At 43.6% G+C, this 19,010-nt stretch overlaps 1 protein-coding gene across 1 annotated transcript in view; it reads left to right on the forward strand.

Annotated features, from left to right (window-relative positions):
* Positions 1-5,980: 5,980 nt before the first annotated feature.
* MAN1A2 (mannosidase alpha class 1A member 2) overlaps positions 5,981-19,010 on the forward strand; it is a gene marked incomplete at both ends in the record, with an annotated part of 140,871 nt that continues 127,841 nt past the window's right edge. Inside the window, one exon of the mRNA XM_084279553.1 lies at positions 5,981-6,288. Coding sequence (XP_084135679.1) covers positions 5,981-6,288 — 308 coding nt within the window. The remainder of the gene's footprint in view (positions 6,289-19,010) is intronic.

Below are 19,010 nucleotides of genomic sequence, written 5' to 3' on the forward strand. Positions count from 1 at the left end.
CACTCCACTATGAAATATGAAGCTGATTTTCACGCTCCCCTGTAGTGGTTACCAGACCTGGGCTGGGATACTAAGAAAAACATGAGCCCTTCAAACGCTGATTGATCTGCCACTGTTGAGAGTTGTCCATCTCTGTATGGCTGTGGCAGTGGGTGACAGGTTTTAAAATTATGTTTCTAAGAGGACTCTGACTTGTTTTTTATAATCTTGACTCATTTTCTGTAATAAACTTTTGGCAATGGGAAGATGTAATTTATTTACTTAGAAATTTCTCATCTCCATTATCGTAAAGATGTCTTAGCAATTCTATTTTTAGGATTGCACAAATGGGGCATAAATCCTGTTTTTCTTTTGAAGCAGATTGTGCTTGGATGTAAAATGTCAAATGTGTGAAATTTGTGTCCATCTGAATGATTAGCTTGTTTTTTATTTTCAGGGACAACCTCAATCATCAAGTCCCATCATCTGCAAACCCAGACCACCATGCAGATGATAGATTTAACTTGCTATGCAATCTCTTCCACATGTTTAACAAGCTCCAATTTACAGATGGTCTCCCCAGGGCACACTACAGGGAGCTATTTGTTCTCAAGGTCCTGGAGCCATGCAGCTCCTGACCCTTGTCATCTGGGCATCTTTGAAAAGCTTATTTTCACTTTCTCAGTCAAAGAATGGCAGTGCCGCTGCTGATCCCAACACACACTCCTATTTTATTTACAATCTGGTATTTATGGCCATTTTGTGTCTCTGCGCAGAACTTGCCATGAGTAAGTTCAGTTTTCATAGCTGCAAATTTACTGGTATGGTCTAATAGACTTTCATGGTTCCCAAACTCCCTTTTGATGAGCAAGTCCTTTCATGCCTCAGGGAAGCACAGAAGAAAGCATGGAAGTACTTGAAATGTTAACAAATAGGTGCCAGAGGCTGATATTACAGGGCAACAGGGTGGAGGAGAAGCTGGTGTCTTAAGTGATGAATCAGAAATGCAGGGCGGGGGATGTGTCAGGAAAGATTGGGAGGATGCAAAGCTTAAAGTCACACAGCAAGGGAAATCACACACACAAAACATTATCTTTCCAGAAGCACTTTGAGTGGACCTGAAAGTTGCAAGACTGTCTTTGTGAGATGTGCAGACAAGGAAGCAAGACAACACCAAGGTAGAACAGTCTGGCTGAGGAGCTGGATTGGAATGTCTGTATCTTGGACATGTTACACAGGAAAAGCTCAACAAGGTATGATTCAGAACTTGGATGTGAAGATGTAATTCAGAGCATGGGTTATGGTTCTGAATTACGAGAAGAACGTATTCCCACCTGTCCTGGTCCTGGCCAGGCCAGAGTCAACCTTCCCAAGCAGCCAGCCCTGATGAGCTGAGTTAGCCTGGGATGTTTCCACACCGCCTGACATCACTCCCCCATAAAAGTGGCTGGCTGGGGAGGGGTGCTCCTGGGTGCCTCCAGGACAGTCTGAATGTGGCCAGGACATTGGGTCAGTCCTTCTATGTCCAGCACTCTGTAATTGTTGGGTCAGTAAGGTACTCTGTGTTATCACTGGGTGTAACTGGCCATTATTGTTCTACATTCATAGTGATTTTGTCAGCATACTGTCCTTATCCTAACCCATGGAGGGTCTGTCTCTTCTCCTCTGGGAGTGAGTGTGTGGTGTGTGGTGCTCAGTCACTGGTTGGGGCTGAACAACCATACCAGCTCAATCAAAAAAAAAAGTAGGAGAATGAGATTCGGACAGTATTAATCATCCTTCTGTATCCAGACTGAGGATGAGCAGGGCTAGTCGTCCTCATAAAGATCTAAGGTCTGCTTGGAACAAAAAGGGTTCTGAATTGGAGAGGCTGATTTGTGAGTTGTCTGTGTAGAAATAATAGTAAAATGTATGTTTACATACATTCAGCAACACCTGGAGGAGGTATAGAGAGGGCAGGGAAATGGGCTAACATCACACTTTGCTCTCTGTGCAAAGCTTGGCTGTGGGTGAAGTGTCTCTTCCAAAGAAGTAATGACTGGAGGGATAGCATGAGAAATGTGAAGGCAGAGTCACAAGAGCCACTAGAAAGTAGATTTCAGAAAGAATGTGACCATGGGACCCCAGTTCCCATAGGCTTCAAGAGACTGTGAAGGTCGTTTTGAGCTGTGTCAGAGTTCCTATGGAACCTGGAGGCCAGAGGAAAGACTGGAAAGTGTTTGGGAGAAAACTGAAGAAAAGACTTTGCAAATAACGATTGCAGACCACATGCCCAGATTGTGATGCTAGAAGGCATCACTGTGGTCATTTCAAGAAGAATCAAATAATGTGTAGATATGGATCTGTACTTCCACAGAACTTACTTTGTCTACCTTTAAAAAATGTGAACTGCCCTAATAATGTTCCAGAAATGTTGGCTTGTGGAAATGTGGTGATTTAAATGCTGATGATCAAGCACTTTGACACTTCAAGCTCACAGCTACATGGGTGATTGATCAAAGACAAGTGGTGAGTACAGAAAATTCCTGGTTCTTCTGAAAACCTTGAGGTTTCAGCACAGGACACTTCTGAGAAAGTGTTTTGTTAGAGATGCCCAGAACAAATAGATGCAGAATCTACATAGTGTAGCAGAGGCTCACAAAAACAACTAATTCAGTAAAGTTCTATATTTAATGTTGTTCAGCTACAGAGCAACACCACTGCAGCATGGAAAATCACTGGCAGACTTACAGGGATATGCATATTACCCAGTATGACAGAACCAGAGGATGAAAAATTACTCTTAGACTTTAGTAAAGAGTAGAGAAGTGAAAGCAAGCAGAAAATTGTAGAAATACAAGACTTGATCATGGTTCAGACACAGATGCTTTAGAATTTGGAAAGGTCATAATAAACTACAAAACCTACAGAAATGTCACTTCCTTGCAACAAGCTAAACAAAAAAAATTTACTAAAGTGGAAGCTGCTTCTCAGTCTTTGAAGGCAAAATCAAAACTAGTGGTTGGTAGAGAAGAGTGAAGCAACAGGCAAAAAGACTGAAGAACAGAAGTCTTAATGGACTGATTTTTTTTCAGACTCTGTAAAAGCAGTTTAATAACTGAAGACTTGAACTTATTTGAAATATTTCACATTACCAGATCAAAATTAGAAGATAGATGAAATGTCCAACAGACCAGTTGAAGCCTGTTGATTCTGTAGTAACAACGTAAAATGTAGGTTTAGTAGCTGTACTGGTTGGAGTGATAATGAAGCTCTTTTCATGCATGCCCTCACTCTGGTATCTCTGTCCCCTGCTAGCCCTTTGGTTTTTATCACCTCATGGAAGAGTTTCTCACTTTTATTCTGTTTTTACTAGCTATCAGGGTCCAGCTGCTTCTGCATGGTGTTGCTGTGGGTCCTCTTTGTAAAAAAAAAAATCAGAGAAGAAGCAAAACTCTAAGTGGGTGGTAGAGTTAAGCTGGATGGACAGATGGGAAAGGCCACTATTTCTGATATATTATGCAAAAAGATCCAGCAAGGTGTGATTCATAGCTTGGATGTGAGGACATAGGGAGTGATCAGAGTGGAAGAGTGAGTCTTGTGTGTAAGATTTTCTGCTTTACTTTGATCAGTTAACTTCAGATAACGTGACTGACCCCAAGTGTTTATTCATCTGGATTTTTTTTATGCAGCCACACTTGTGCCACTACATTAAACATCAGAGCTTTTTTTATCTACTCAGTTGCTTTCCTTGCCTGGAATCCTCCCAAATTAACTTCTCTTCAGGACTTAATTTCCATAGTACACCATACTCAGGCCAGAAGCTTGAACACTAACCTTCATTAGTTCAACACATCCAGCTGGACTTGCGATGTTTTTTTCAAAGGCCAGCATAATTTCCTAAAGATTTGAAACATTTAATGGAAAGCATAAGACCAGTAACAGACCTGAATGCCTGGTATTACTGTTCCCAAACCTGCTCTGCTTGGATACCAACAGCTGCTGTGACTGGGATTGAGGGCATCCCACTTGTGGGCTTTGGCAACATTAATGGCTGTGGATGCCGCTCTGGGCTCTCTGCCTGCAGGACACATGCCTTGATGCTTTGTCTTCTGCTTTCTTTGTATATTACTCTCCCACTTGCAGACTGGATTCCTGACCCTTCTGGAGCTGGGCTGTGGGGTTCCCTGCAGTGAACTGCTGCCTGAGCTTCCATTCATTCAGTTCCTATCCTGTCAATCCCACCACAGTCTGGGGATGCTGCCCTCCACCTTGGAAGTCCTCTCCCATCCAGCTAACTTCACTTCAACAGGTTAAAACGACCTATCCTCTCCCCTGCTCTTGTGTTTCCTCTGCTGGGATTCAGCCTCATCTGCCTGGTTTGCTGAACACACTCTGCTCTCCCCAATCTGGCAGTACTTCAGGCTCTGGTTGGTACGGTTAACTATTTAAAAATTAATGAAAACCACCATACTTTGAAAAGAACTGGAGGTGTAACTTGTCTCCCAAACTTACCGACTTGCTTTTGCTCTTTTATCTCCCCTGCATCTGGTCCCTGCATCTGCCTTGCCCGGGCCTGTACCTGACCTTACCTTCTGCTCTCTCAGGAGGCCCTTCCAGGGTTTCATGGGGACTTTGGCTGGTGCAGGCAGCAGTGTGTGACAGAGCAGGCTCAAACGCGCACGTTGGATACTTGCAAGGGGCACTTTGGGTGTGGGTTTTTTTTTGCCCGTCCCTTCATTTACACCCTTTCTCGTGGTACTTCTGCCTTAACTTTCCCATGTTTAAAGCGCCCGGTGGGGGGGGCTGGATGGCTCAAACAATTCAAGTCACCAGACCTGCCACGACTGCTTGCGGACTGGCGACCCTCGGCTGTCCCAGGACGGGTGGCCCCGGCAGCGCGCTCCGCTACCCAGGCCAAAGCACACCCGGGCACAGGCAGCGCCATGTCCTCCGAGCGTTCCGGTACGCACCAGGTCCCGGTGCGGCTCCCGAGGGACCTGCCCGGTGTGGCAGGCACAAGGATTACCCCCCAACACCCCTCCAGGGGGGGCAGGCTCTATTTTAAAGGGTCCTCAGGGCGATCAGCGGTGTGTCCCCCCCCGCCCAGCTCACCCGCCTCTGCGCGATGTCTTCCGAACGCGCCGCCGGCCCGGCTGACAGCGCGGTGGAAGAGCCACAGAGGCGCTGCCGCAGCGGTGCGGCGAGACGCCGCTTCCCGCAGGGGGGCAACGCCGAGCCGGCCGCCGGGGAAGCCGCCAGGGGGGGCGCGGAGAGATGAGATGCGCCGCCCGCCCGCCCCCGCACCCCCGCCGGGCCGCCCCCCGCCGCGCGGAGCGGCGCGGGAAGGCACCGCCCCTCGCCCCGCCCCTTCGGCGGGAAGGGCGGAGCTCTCTTGGCAGCGGCTTCCTCAAGCCCTCGCTTTCCCCAGCGCGCATGTGTTGTTTGCCGCCGCGCAGGCGCCGTGGGGGCGGGAAGAAGGTCCGGAGTGGAATTGCGGTGGCCGTTCCCGGCGCCGTTCGCAGCGGGGCGGCGCGGCGGGGATGAGCCACCGCCCGGCCCGGCCAAGGGGACGCGGGCGGAGGGACGCCGCGCGTCAGGCCGGGTCCCCAGCAGCTTGCTGCCGCTCGCCACCGGCGGTGTCCCTCAGGCGGGCGGCCGCGGAGCTCGGGGAGCGCCGTTGACCGGAGCCGCCCGCTCGGGCCCTGCTAGCACCGGGGCGTGGGAAGAGGGGGCGCGCAGGTAGCGGGGCGGCCGCGCCCCGGCCCGAGTCCCCGGGGGGGCGGGGGCCGTTGGGGCGGCCCGGCCCCCCCCTCCCCTCCCCTCCTCTCCTCCGCGCGGTGGTTCGGCGGACGAGAGGGGACGCGGCCCGGCGCCCGCGGGGAGGATGGTTAAACCGCCCCCAGCACCCGCGCCGGACCGGGAGGCGGCCGAACCGAGCCGGGCCCGCGCCGCCCGGTCCGTCCTCCGCAGGGGCTGAGGGGGATGAGCCGTGCCCCGCGGGGTGGTCGCTAGCGGAAGGATGACCACTCCCGCCCTGCTGCCGCTCTCCGGGCGGAGGCTGCCCCCCCTGAACCTGGGGGCCTCCGCCTTCCCGCACCACAGGGCTACCTTGAGACTCTCCGAAAAATTCATCCTGCTCCTTATTCTTAGTGCCTTCATCACCCTGTGCTTCGGGGCGTTCTTCTTCCTCCCCGACTCCTCGAAGCACAAGCGCTTTGACCTGGGCTTGGAGGATGTGCTCATTCCTCACGTGGACACCAGCAAAGGGGGCAAGAACCTCGGCGGCTTCCTCATCCACGGGCAAGGGCACGACGAGCACCGGCACAGGTAGGTGCCTTGCTCGCCGGCGAGGGAGCGGCGCCGCCGCTGTGGCGGCGAGCGGGTCCCCGTGGGAGCGGGACCGGGACCGGGTGGAAGGAGGACCCGGTGGAATGGGTCCTTGCCGCGCTGCTGCCGCTCCTCTCTTTCCCCGCATCCTCTTGTCTTCTTCCCAACGTGCGTCAACTTCTGAGCGCTAGCCGTGTGCCCTCCAGCTGCCATATGTAGCTGTGGCTCCATGTTTCTCCTCCAGTGTGAATTTAGCCTGCTGACTAGCGAGGGCTGAGAGGATGAATGCCAGCTCCCCTCCGGTGACAGGCTTATTTTTCTCGCCCGTGCCAATTCCCGGGGTTACTCGTGAAAAAGGGGAGATGTAAGTTACGGTGTTTGTGGAGACAGTATGAGTGACTGAAGAAACTGCTGCGTTTTCTGTAGCCTTTACGTGCTTACTCAAAACAGCTGCTTGTTGCTCAGTAGCGTAGCAAGAACTTTGGTCTGACGAAGACTTTGTGCTGTGACCCAGAGGCTGTCAGCCTGCAATGTGTGGGGGACAAAGCTAATGTAGATGGCATAATTGCCTTTTCTGGCCCTTAAAGTCACTTGTTACAATGTTATGCCAGACAGCTGGAGGTGTGGGTACAAAGTTTCCCAAACTGTGTTTGCCAGGGTAATGAAATTTGAGATAAAACAGTAGTTAAGAGCACTAAGGGTCAAAGATCATGCTGTCTATGGCTTTTTGGGGCCACCTAAAGCTATGCGGTGCAAGCCTCTAACTGTTCATGACTGGGTCGTGAGCAGACCTTCACAACTGAGATTAAAAAATATAAATGAATGGTCATACAGTATGTTTGCTTTTAACATGCATTAATTGCTTAAATCCTACCCTAGTGCCTGGATCATAGTGAAGCTGACTGAGCTCTCCTCATTGTCAAAGATGTATAAAATGTGATGATGATGGGTGATAAAATATATGGTCTTCAATACTCAAATTAGTAATACAGTGAAATTTAAAGACAGGTTCTTTATGCTGACAGTGTTCCTTTGAGAACATTTTAAAAGGTATCCTATTGACATGATATAATAACTGTTTAAAGGTTATTTGTCCTAGATTAAAAGGAGAGGATATAATTGCCTCTTTTTATTCATCTGTTATGAGCTATAAAGACTACCTGAATGCCATGGTATTTTTCCTTAAGGCATCTTTGGATGCTGTTGGATGTCTTGGGGCACTTATCATGAGCTCTGCCTCCCTAACTGAAAGGGCATGGATGCTTAATATTTAACAAGGACTTCTTTTGTCTGTTATGTTAATGACGGGTGCAGTTAAACACACAAAACATAGGTTTAGACATCTTTCACTGTTGTTTCCGCCCCCCAAACACACACACCTCGTGATCTTATTTCCTAGCTTCCACAGTCACTCTGGTACACGTAGTCAAAATTGGGTTCTGCAGTAGAAGACAGATGAAACAAAGAGGCGTTCAGCAGAAATTTTCAGAACTCCAGCTGTGACTGTTATACCTTGTGCTGCCCAGTAGATGGGCCATGGGAAAAGGGAGTCTGTTGATACTGATAGTTCTGGAGTGATGATCTTGATTAACCTACTTAGGTGCATACTTTTTAGGTTCCTTCTTTAAGTGTGATTGCCAGGACTACGTCTTTAGTAATGATAGGAAGTGTGTGCAACTTTTGTCTGTCATGTATAGATAAGCAGTAACTTATGTCAGAGTTTTTGGGTTTTGCTTGTTTGGGATCTGTTTTTAAAAAAGTGGTTACCCTGCCATCAGTTAATTCTTCAATCCTTTCTCTCTAAGCCACAAATGCATGTGTCTCCTGTTGTCCCCAACCCAAAATCGTTCCTGTCATATACAGTTTTGTTTTATGGCCACCTTTTGAGTTATTTCAGCAAGAACAGATATTATTCCTGTTGTTTTAGCCCTGCAAACAAATGGATTAGTCCAAGTGTGTCTCAACTACTACTAAAAAAGTCTGCCTGCTTAACCTGCCTGTAAAATACTTGTGCAAATGCTGCAATATGCATTGGGAAACAAGGTTATGTGCTTTACTTTTGGAGTGACTGATTGACTTATTACCAGTAGTCTTATCAACAGGCTTTTTGTTACCTTGGAGCTGATGTGGTGACTGTTTTCCATAAAGGAAAACACCTGTTGCCATTTTCATTGCTGAGTTCCTGCTTCTGGATTGCAGGGACCTTGACAGTATTTTGAGAAAGAGTCTTCAATAGTGTGAAGATTCTAGATTGCTTTTTTTTTCTCAATTTGGGATGAAAAAAAGCTTTGTTCAGCATACCATCAAGGAGCGATGTCAAGTGTCAGCTACTCTATAGGTAGTGTTTTTTGGATAGTGTTAAGTAGTTGTGCAGAAGATAAAGAGAAGATAGCCTTCTGGTAATACAGAAGAGGATCTGGTCTAAGATGTGAAGTGTGATGATGGTTTGACAAGCTGTCTCTCCAAGATTTGTGGGACTTGAGAAGAAATCGTATCAAAGGTCTTGCATATCAAATGTACACTTGATCATGAAATGACAGATGTGTTGATTTAGTGGCTAAATAAAAGTTTCTTCTGTAAATGCTGGTATTGACCTCTGAACAATAAAAGATACATGTCATGGTTATGCTGCTCCCTTGGTATATAGGTTATAATATTTCAATGCTCATTTCCTCCTACCCCTCACTGTTTGAGCTTTATAGTCTATTAGAGGATATTCATATAGCTGTCTTCTAGCAAAATATAGTAATGATGTAAGCAGAGGGTTGTCATGCAGCCATGCTTTAGTGTTGGGTATACAAATGGTGGTTTTCACTAGATCTCTGAATTCCTCACCTAACTTTCCTACCTCTTCCCTTGTGCCCCCTTGATGTTCTTGAGCGTTTTTATTATCGTTGATACAGTGGTCACCCGCTGGTGATGTGAACTCTACATGTTCCAATAACCCATGTGGTTTTTGTTCATGTTCTCTTTACTTCTTCCGTGTCTCTTCCCTCTCCCCTCACCCCCACCCCACCTTTTTCTTTTGGGGAGGGAGCCCCACTCCTTTCCTGATGGTCTTAAGTATTCAAGAATTACTGTCCTTGTCTATCATCCAAAGAAAAGTGACTTTCTTGTAAGAAGACGGTTAACATCTGGAATAAAACTACAATTTATACTTTGGGAAATGGGTGGGCTGTAGTGCAAGTTAATACTCATTTATAGCTGTTCATTTCATGGGTAAGCTCTTCACATGTATTTGCAGGATAATGCATGGGGAATGGGTTAGGAAAGGGGGAAAGGTGTACTACAGTTTTGCCTCTGTGAGGAGGGAGAGTGGAAAAGGGAAGCTCAGGGCTTGCAAATATATGTGTGTACACATGCTTTTTAAAAATCAATTTCATTTCCCAAAAATGAATTTCTCTTCATTTCAGATAGGATATTGCAGAGATTCTGGAATGAGAACAGCATTGTTTTGAAGACACATCTTGCCAAACTAATTTATGCGTCACTCAAAATTGCTTACGTGGTGTTAGATAACTTGCTTCTCCCAGATTTCTGCATCTCCCCTGCCACAGGAAAGCACTTAAGGTGTTTCTCGCTATCCAGTTACTTTCCGGCTATTTTAAGTATTGTATTCTTCACTACTATGTCTGAAAGTTAGCTTTGGAACCAAAGGAAAACATTGTTATGGTTTCTTGGCACCTAATGTAAATAAGAATGTAGATGCCATGCTGTATCTGTGACTTATCAGACTTTTTAAAAAATAAGTTTATCTGTAATATGGAAATTGAACAGACCTTTTTAATGATGTGTCAAGCAGCTGCTCTTAATATTACTTGACAAAAGTTAAGGCCATTTCTGACTATCGGGGCAATGCACAATGTAGTTTTGTGAGCTCAAAGCTGTAAAGCCACTTTGTAGCAGCACTTAGACTACTGTTGTGCCAATGATTCAGTCCTTCGGAATTTGCAGAGCTGTATCTTCAGCTGCTAAATTCCTGTGTATTACTTCAAGTCATAATTCCTGCCTGTTCTAAAAACAACCCAAAACCCTCCCAAAATCCTCATGTCAACAGACTTGGTAACACGTGCTGCTAATACCACTGCCACCTCAGCTACCTTGGCCTCCCTGTGTACGTGGGTACAGATCGTACCTTTGACTTTGTTTCTGTAAATCTAAGGAATATGGACTTCTCTGTTATGTTCAGTGGCTTGATATGACCAGCTGTGGGTCAGCAGCTGTATGGCAGTAATCTAAAAGCGCTCCTTCTGTTGCTCACTATATGGATACTTCTGTGTCTACTTTTAGGAGATGAAAGTAACAAAAATTATTCTGAAGAGCTTTCAGTCTTAATTTCTTCTTTGAAATACTGCTTTTTTTTTTCTTTTTTTCTTTTTAAGAACCATGAAAGGCTTGATATGCTTCTTTTGAATACTTTTATCTTTTCTGGTCTGTATGACTTAATTATCTGAGGTAGAAGTGGGCAGAGAAGATAATTTAACCTCTATTACTCAGTGGGATCAGTCTCCTGTCATCTTGTGCCACGCCATCAAGTATGTAAGTGCATAAAACTCTCTGCTCTTCCTTCCCCACCTTTGTTTGAGGCACAGCTCATTAGTGCAAATAAGAGTATTTGCTGTTGTGAGTCAGAGAACATGTTTTTTTCCCTCTGAAAAGTCAGGAGCCACTGTAGTACCTGGGCCCCAACTCTTATGCTCTCTAATTTTTATTTTTTTTTAATGAATGAAATGGAGCCTGTCTTCACAGCACACTCCACAGTCTTTGTGGAATGTGGACTCTGAGTTTAAGCTGAGGTGCTTGGCACACAGGAGGTGCAGGTCCTTCTGCTGACAGCTATGGAGCTGTGTATGAGGAGTGCATTCCAAATCACAGCCCAGAAGCATCTTAATGTCTAGGTCAAAGATGTTGTAACTGTCTGGTGTCAGACTTCAACTACTGAAGCTATTGCAAGAGCACTACCCATCTTTGGAGACTTCTCAGTTGGGGTCTTTAGTAGCCACATGTCACTGTTTATTTTTGACTCAATTTTGAGAAGAGGCTCGATAAATTATGTTGCTACTTGGAGACTTAGAGAAATTTGATTCCCTTGCTTCCTTGTGGATTCCCTGCATTATACCCTTAAACACAATCTGAATTTCTCCTGAAATGGTACTGGTCTGCGAGAGAGACCCTCTTGCATTATTTCTGAGGTTCTGTTGAATTTAGTGCATTATGTTGTAGGCTGAGAAATGCTTTTATCGTTGAATTACAAAATGCAAATTCTAGACCATCTGCCTAGATGTCCCCCTCCTCCCCCCATCTGCTGAACAGCCTACATCACATGTAGCGTGTGACTTTCATAGAATCACAGACTGATTTGGGTTAGAAGGGACCTTAAAGCCCATCCGGTTCCAACCCCCTGCTATGGGCAGAGCCACCCTCTAGATCAGGTTGCCCAAAGCCCCATCCAACCTGGCCTTGGAAACTACCAGGGCAGGGGCCAGCTTCCCTGGGCAACCTGTGCCAGTGCCTCACCACCCTCACAGGGAAGAATTTCTTCATAATATCAAACCTAAATCTGCCCTCTTTCAATTCAAAGCCGTTACCCCATGTTGTATCACTGCACTCCCTTATATGCAGTCTCTTTCCAGCTTTCAGAGTTACCATTCTTCAAGTTACCTCGCTGTACTCCTGTTTCTGGAAGTGTTTCCTGTATTATGAGAGGAGTCAAGAGCTGGTGTCTTCCAGTTCTTACCCTTTGCAGTTTAAAAAAAACAAAACAACAAAACAAACAAACAAAAAAAGTTTTACCATGTTGGTTTTCTGCATGATCTACACTTTGTCTGCATGCTGGAAAAAACTCAGGCGTGGGAAAAACGGCAGAAAGTCTGCTGGCTGGACTTAGGCCAGGTAGTGGGTGGGAGGCAGTAGCACTTCGGTTCATTCGGAGTTTTGTAGATTAAAATCTCAGAAGAACTTTAGCATATATGTGGGTTGCTTGATGATGGTAGCGGTGTAGGCAATAGTAAGCAGCATGGCTCTATTCCACTATAAGAGTTCTCCCATCTTCTGACACTCTCAATTTCCTGTAGTAAGTACAAACATCTTGATCCTACCTAGCTAATTCTGAGTTATGGGGTTTTTGCTTCCTTAAAACAAATGTATGTAAAACTCATCACAAGTTTGGTGACATAGTGTGTTGCGTGTGTACAAGTTTTCATAGCGCTTGAACTGTGATTTGAATATGGGCGAAGAGGAAGCATTTTGTAATGCCTTTCTTACCATGTCCTTCCCTAAGAAGCCCACAAAGTCCCAAATGGGATGAGTGCTTTTATTCCACCATCCTGTGCTTTCATTATTGCAGCTCTTGATGTTGAGCAAAGTTTTCTCTGACGGGCAGGCAGCTGTTTCTCACAGTAGTTATCCAGGCTAATGAAGTGGGAGCTTCAGGGCATGTGTTTGGGTACAGCCTAGGTATAGCTTGTGGTAGATGTTCATTTCTAGTTGTAGGCTCAAGTGAGTGCCCTCATCTGTCTTGATTACTAACAATGTACTAAATAAAGCAACTAGATTGTTGCTTTATTACCAAAATTGAGAGTTCTGTTGCAAGTTAACTGTTTGTGGGGAGAGGGCTGTTCCAACAGGCAAACAAAGTAGTAATGCTCTGCTGCCCCAAACCTTGAAATAAAAAGACTGAGGGCTCTACATCTGACCTAATGTGATCATAACTTTTCCTAAGTATCTGCATTTACAGCGTAGTTATTTACCTTTTATTTGATCAATATGATGTGTGCTATTTGTCTTTAAGTTCAACAAATAGATTTTTACTTTATTATTGTATTGTGAGCAAATACACTTATTCATGGGGAAATACTGGGGAAAGCTTTGAGCACTGCTAAGTTCTTGTATCTTTGCTCATAAAATTTCTATGCTTTTGATTTTTTTTTGCCTTGTTTCTGATCTAGTGTGCTGTACTGAGCAAATTATGTAGCTTTATCCATTCACTCAAAGGTCTGAAGGTTCAGTATTGTTCATAATATTTAGTATTTGAAGAGACACTTTTTCCCTGATAACTTCAATTTTTGATTTTTTGAGTACCAACCGGGTACACTGGTGTTGCTAAAATTAAAAGAAAAAAGTTGCCGGTTATGAACCTTCTTATCTAAGATAGAAACTGTTCTTTAAAGGTATCTTAAGCCCTCTCTCCTAAGTAAACAGAGTTTACGTGGCTGTGCTAGATGTTCATCTGTAGTGCATTGCTGTCCCTGTTCTGTTCTCTATTATGCCTTTCTCTGCTGACTTCTATCAGCAAAGGGTGACCTGTCAAAGTAAGTGTCTGTATCTTGTGCATGTCTTACTGCTGAAAGACCTTAATTAGGGACAGTGCTGAAGGAAGAATCACAACTATGAGCCCAGAAGTCATCTGTGATACTTGGTCACTGCTAGTCAATCTGCACAAGGATAACTGAGCCAGCCATAATATGTGCCCTCAATTCTTCACTGGTCACTGGAGAAGGGTGGTTGGAAATTAACACTGTAGTAGTAGAGAGTCAGGCTTTATGGGATGCTAATAGCAATGCGATGTGTTACTGAGGTGGTAGAAAGCACTGGGACAGAAAAACAGAGAACACTAATGTGTGATTCTGAGGAGTGGCTGAGTGGCCTGGGACTGTTTAGCCTGGAGAAAATGAGGCTGAGAGGGAGAGTTTATCACTCTCTACAACTGCTTGAAAGGAGGCTATAGTCAGGTGGATGTTGGTGTTTTCTCCCAAGTAACAATGGGTAGGACAAGAGGAAATGGTATCAAGTTGTGCCAGCGGAGGTGTAGAGTGGGTATTAGGAAAACTTTCTTCACCAAAATGATTACCAAGACCCGGAACGGGCTGCTCAGGGAAGTGGTAGAGTCACCATCCCTGGAGGTATTTAAAGGACATCTAGACATGGCACTTAAGGATGTGGTTTAGTGGTAGACTTGGCAGCATTAGGTTTACAGTTGGACTTGATTGTCCCTTCCAACCTAAATGATTCTAAGATTCTATGAAATACTGGGCTACATTATTTCTGCTCCTTACAGGATATATTTGCTCAGATATTGAATCAATTTATTATTCCATCTTGCTGTCTTCAATTTTTCAGATGTTCTTATGATGCAATCCCGTGAAATGGATTATCGTGCATATGGTATTCAGCATTAGTTTCATTAACATTTTATGTGCTTTCTTACTTGTTAGTCACCTTTTAAACCACCAGAGGATTTTGTAAATGTTTTCTCTACTCCTTGCTGTAATGCTGTCATTGAGGCTTACGTTGGACAGGTAGCTATTTTCTGTTTGAGAGAGCAAGTTTGAGCTTTTCATTTGGCTTAAAATTGTGTAATGTGATCAGTATGGCATAAGCAATATTGCAGCTCTAAGGGAGTGCATATGATGAAAGTACTTTCTTGGTGTATAAAGATTTAAGAGCTGTTAAATGAAATTACTTTGTGTCTATTAACACCAGCATGCAAAAATGTCAATTTTCACATTTAATATGTGCTGTTAGCAACTTGGAAGACTCTTGCAAGATGACATTCATCTCAGCTGAGGCTTTGTACTGTTTGTAGGCCATCAAGGCAGCATTTGAAGTTTGCTTAGGCAAGTTGCATAAATAGTTTCTACCTCTCAGTAATTTGTTATCATTTTTCTCTGGGAGATGATGACATGTTTTAAATGCTGCAGTGTACAGTCAGGCCACTTAGGAGCAGGTGACTGTCAGTGGTAAATCAAACTAATCCGTTTTACTTTTTATTAGATCAAACTGAATGTACTCACAAAGGGTAAGAAAAACATCTCGCCTGTGGGAGCAGCATAGCCCTTCAATCCCTCAGTGGGAAGGGGGAAGATCTGTTGTGCTCTTGGTCTGAATATCCTGCCAGATAAGTAAACTTAGCTGAATACACAGAGTTCAGTTGTACTCACGGTTTAGGTTTGTGGGCTAGTAAAAATAACTTACAGCATGTAATAAAAGTTGGCAATTTTTTCTGGATATGGTCCTATGTTTACAAAACTAATTGCATTTTGACTCCCTTGTACAACTTCCCCCATGGAAGTTAGGGAGATCTCTGTTTGCTCCAGAATGCTTGCAACCTAATCCAAGGTTAACTTTCTGGACTGCAGATTTCCTGCTTGTTTGAAATAAAATTTACTCTACACTTTGAATGCAAACCTTGGGGAAAAAAACCTTGCCACTCTCTGGGCAGCTCTTCAGGTGGCAAAAGTAGTGGGAAAGATGGATAAGAGTAGAATCATCTTCCTGGGTAAAAAATACAATATTCTCCCTTCTCCCTCCTTTTTTCCTCCACCCAAAAGAGAAAATTAAGTCTTGAAAAAATGATAGTGTGAGCTAGTTTGACTAAGAACCATGTTTCTAGTAACCTTTTAAATAGCTTGTTAATCAGGTTTATCTTGGAAACAGTGAAGACTGTTTAATTCTAAACTTAATTGCCGATGATGCAAGTGAGTGTCTGTTTTCCCAGTGCATAATCACACGTTCTTAGTTTCCTGAAGGCATCTGTTCTGCTGTCGTTGGTTTCTATTTGTGTGGAAAGCATTCTCCAAATTATTAAGTAATGCATATATTGAATTCTGAATTGCAGTGCACAGTGTTCTGGAGAAGAAAATAGTGCAGAGGGGGGGTAAGTTGTCTCTTCTACACCATGGAGTTCTGATCTTGTAAAGGGAATGTTCCATACAAGGAATTCAAATTTCTGGGGTTTTTTTAATAACTAATTCTACCTTCTAGAGACTGTGGAATCCATGGCAATTAAAATACCAGTGCATCTCTGGAAAGAGACATTTTTCAGTAAGTAGGAAAATCAAAACAAATGAGAAATATTGTGGAGAATTAAACAGGCTTTTAACTTCAGTTTTATTACTGTATCTAGCACATTATTTAACAAGTTGTTAATCTGAACTGTTTAATATAGGTGCTTAAAACCAGTCAAGTTGTATCCACAAACTGATATACTTGTTCAGTTGTTCCAGACCAATGTGGTAGAAAGTTCATACAATTTTGCCGATTTGAATGTGAAATTAATTATTAATTCACATCCCAGATAATAGAAGATAACTTACCTGCCTTGAAATAATTGTCACCCTGATAACAGACTTTTTGGGGACAGTTTTGTATCTTGTCTGGGAAATTTCTCATCTTGAGGGAACTGATGCTTGTGGAAGGATACCAAGGTTTCTCTATATGAGATCTATAAACTGCTTTGTGAAGTGAGTAATTACCATTGCTGTCTTATTACATGAGAAACTTTAAAGCAAATGGCTAGTGAGGTGACTGATATTCCTACTGGCAGTTTTTACAAAGAACTTTTGTTGCAAACTTGTTGCAGCCTTTTCTTGTAGTGAGATTGATGAACAGACTGATTATGAATCATTCAAAGTTGTTTTAGTAACCAAAGGAAGTTGTTAAGATAACAAACATCAAACTCAACAACAAAAAATCTTGACCCAAAACCGAAGTTAAAAAACCCCCCAAACTAAACATCACTCTAAACATCATTCTTGGTATTACTTGATGTGAAGAACAACAGCAAACCCCCCCCCCCCCCCCCCCCCCCGGCAGTGATGCAAGAGAACCTGGGATCTTTAGGGCTGGATTTCACACAGTCCTGTGTTTGGGTTGCAACATTTGATAGCTGCTTACTGGCCAGAGCAGTTTATTGACACAAAGTCATTGCCTAATGGCAACTTTGTTTTGTGTGGTTTTGAAACAACAGAATTTTAAGATCGCTTTGCTAATACTACCTGTGAACTTCAGGCCCTTGGTTTGCTCAGGTTTTTATATAGATCTGTAGTATGTTTTTGTGTTTATCTTGGTTTCTGTAAATCACTTGAGCGCTAATTTTATTCAGATGGATATGCTATTGCAGTTTACGCATAGTGGGTTTCTTGACACCCCTTCCCCCCTCTTTAGACATCATTTTGTCAGAATAGCATCTGGCCGTCGCACTACAGTGGGACTAGATCATCCAGTCTACTGCTATTAGAAAGAAAAATGAGTCTTGACATATTCGTGTCAATTTGGCAAGATGCCTGAATCATTATGCTCAATGAAATATGTGACGTTTCAAGTGGTAATGTAACCTGCAGGAACACTTGCAGGAGGAACTTAAGGCACTGCAAAGAAAATATGACCTTTATTTGGGCTGGGAAGTTCAGATACTGACACAAGTCATCTGATCAATCTCCAGCACAAGATTGCCATTTAGTACTTTAAGGTATGCAATTTTATTCAAAAATTTTCCTGCTCTAGAATTTGTGATGGTCCTAGGAAAATTTAAAGTGCATTTCGAGTATAAAAAAATGAGGAAATATTTATGGAGCTTCCTTTCATACAGTAACAAGTAAAGAAACCAACAACCAGCCAAAACAACTCTGAAGTGGTATGCATAATTTTTGAATAAGTTGCAATTACTTGCTGTTCTTTGGTGCCTTAGTAAGTTTGTTTTGAATCTTCATGGGTTCATAGTATGCAATTTTTAGAAAAAAACAAACTATGTAATATTGTCTAGTGTTTTACTAACCAGAAATAAAGAAATTAAAATATTCTTTAAATGTGATACGTAACACATTTTTCTATTTGACTTCCATTAATAAAGAAAAATACTGGAGCCTGTGCAGCCTGTAAATAGAGTTCTTCCAAGTTGCCTTAAATTGCCTAAAACTGCATCAGCCATAACCTTGCCTCACCAGCTTTCAGATGGGTTCGATAATGCTTAAAATAGAATGCCTTTTGAGATTTAGCCTTATTTACATCAAACTGTTCAAAAACATTTGTGGCAGGCAGGTTTTGGTTTTACATTTTATTACCAGTTTCTGCTATACCTCTTCTTTTTATAGAATCACTCACTTTTTTAGCTTTATAACCTTGCTGTTTTCAGTTCAGTGCTCAGCAGCTGAAACAAAACAGGACTCTGAAGGTGGCCAGTGCTATCCAATGGCTCTGTAGTCTGACACACATAAAGCAGCATCACCATCTCCTCTTGGGTGGAGCTGTGAATGCTGGGAAGGTATGAAAAGACTGAGTTGTGTGAAAGAGTAATCTAGACGTTTTTCCTAGTTCCTTTATGCTGTGCTATTTTTTCAGATCACAGATACCCTTTGCCCCAACCTTTCTCCCATAAAGGCTTGGTGTGGTCCCAAAACATGTTGTGGTGACAGGTGCCTAATACTACCTCCTCTTCTTTGAAACCATTAAGAATGGTGGAAGCTTAACCTCTGAGAAGCAAGAGTAAATAAAAGCCTCCATAAAGCTTAAGAAATCCTCAAGGAGAGAAGCTATGTTGGGCTTTGACAGCCATCTTAAATACTGTGTTTTGGGTTCTTTTTTTTTTTTTTCTCCCATCTTCTTCCATCCTTCCCTCCTTCATAGAATTCAAAATAAGAATGACTGAAGGTGAAATAATGTTCATAGGGAGGGAATTAAGCTTTGGTTTCCTAGTTTTAGTGATTTAACAGTGAGTTTGGGGTTAGAAAGATCTTCCAACTTGAATACTAGCTTCCATGCATGACATCAGTTACAAGGATATAACCGTTTGCTGCAGCATTAATCTTCAGAAATAGCATTTCTCTAGAAAATAGCCATAGATAGAGGTTTGGCATCTTTTAGAGTGCTCAGAGGTTCTTCAGACAGGAGGTACACAGCAATTACTTGCTGGCTCGTGCGAAGAGTTAGGCTGTTTACTGAGGATT

The sequence above is a fragment of the Gallinula chloropus genome, assembly GCF_964237585.1.
Source record: "Gallinula chloropus genome assembly, chromosome: 1".
NCBI classification, from domain to species: Eukaryota; Metazoa; Chordata; class Aves; order Gruiformes; family Rallidae; genus Gallinula; species Gallinula chloropus.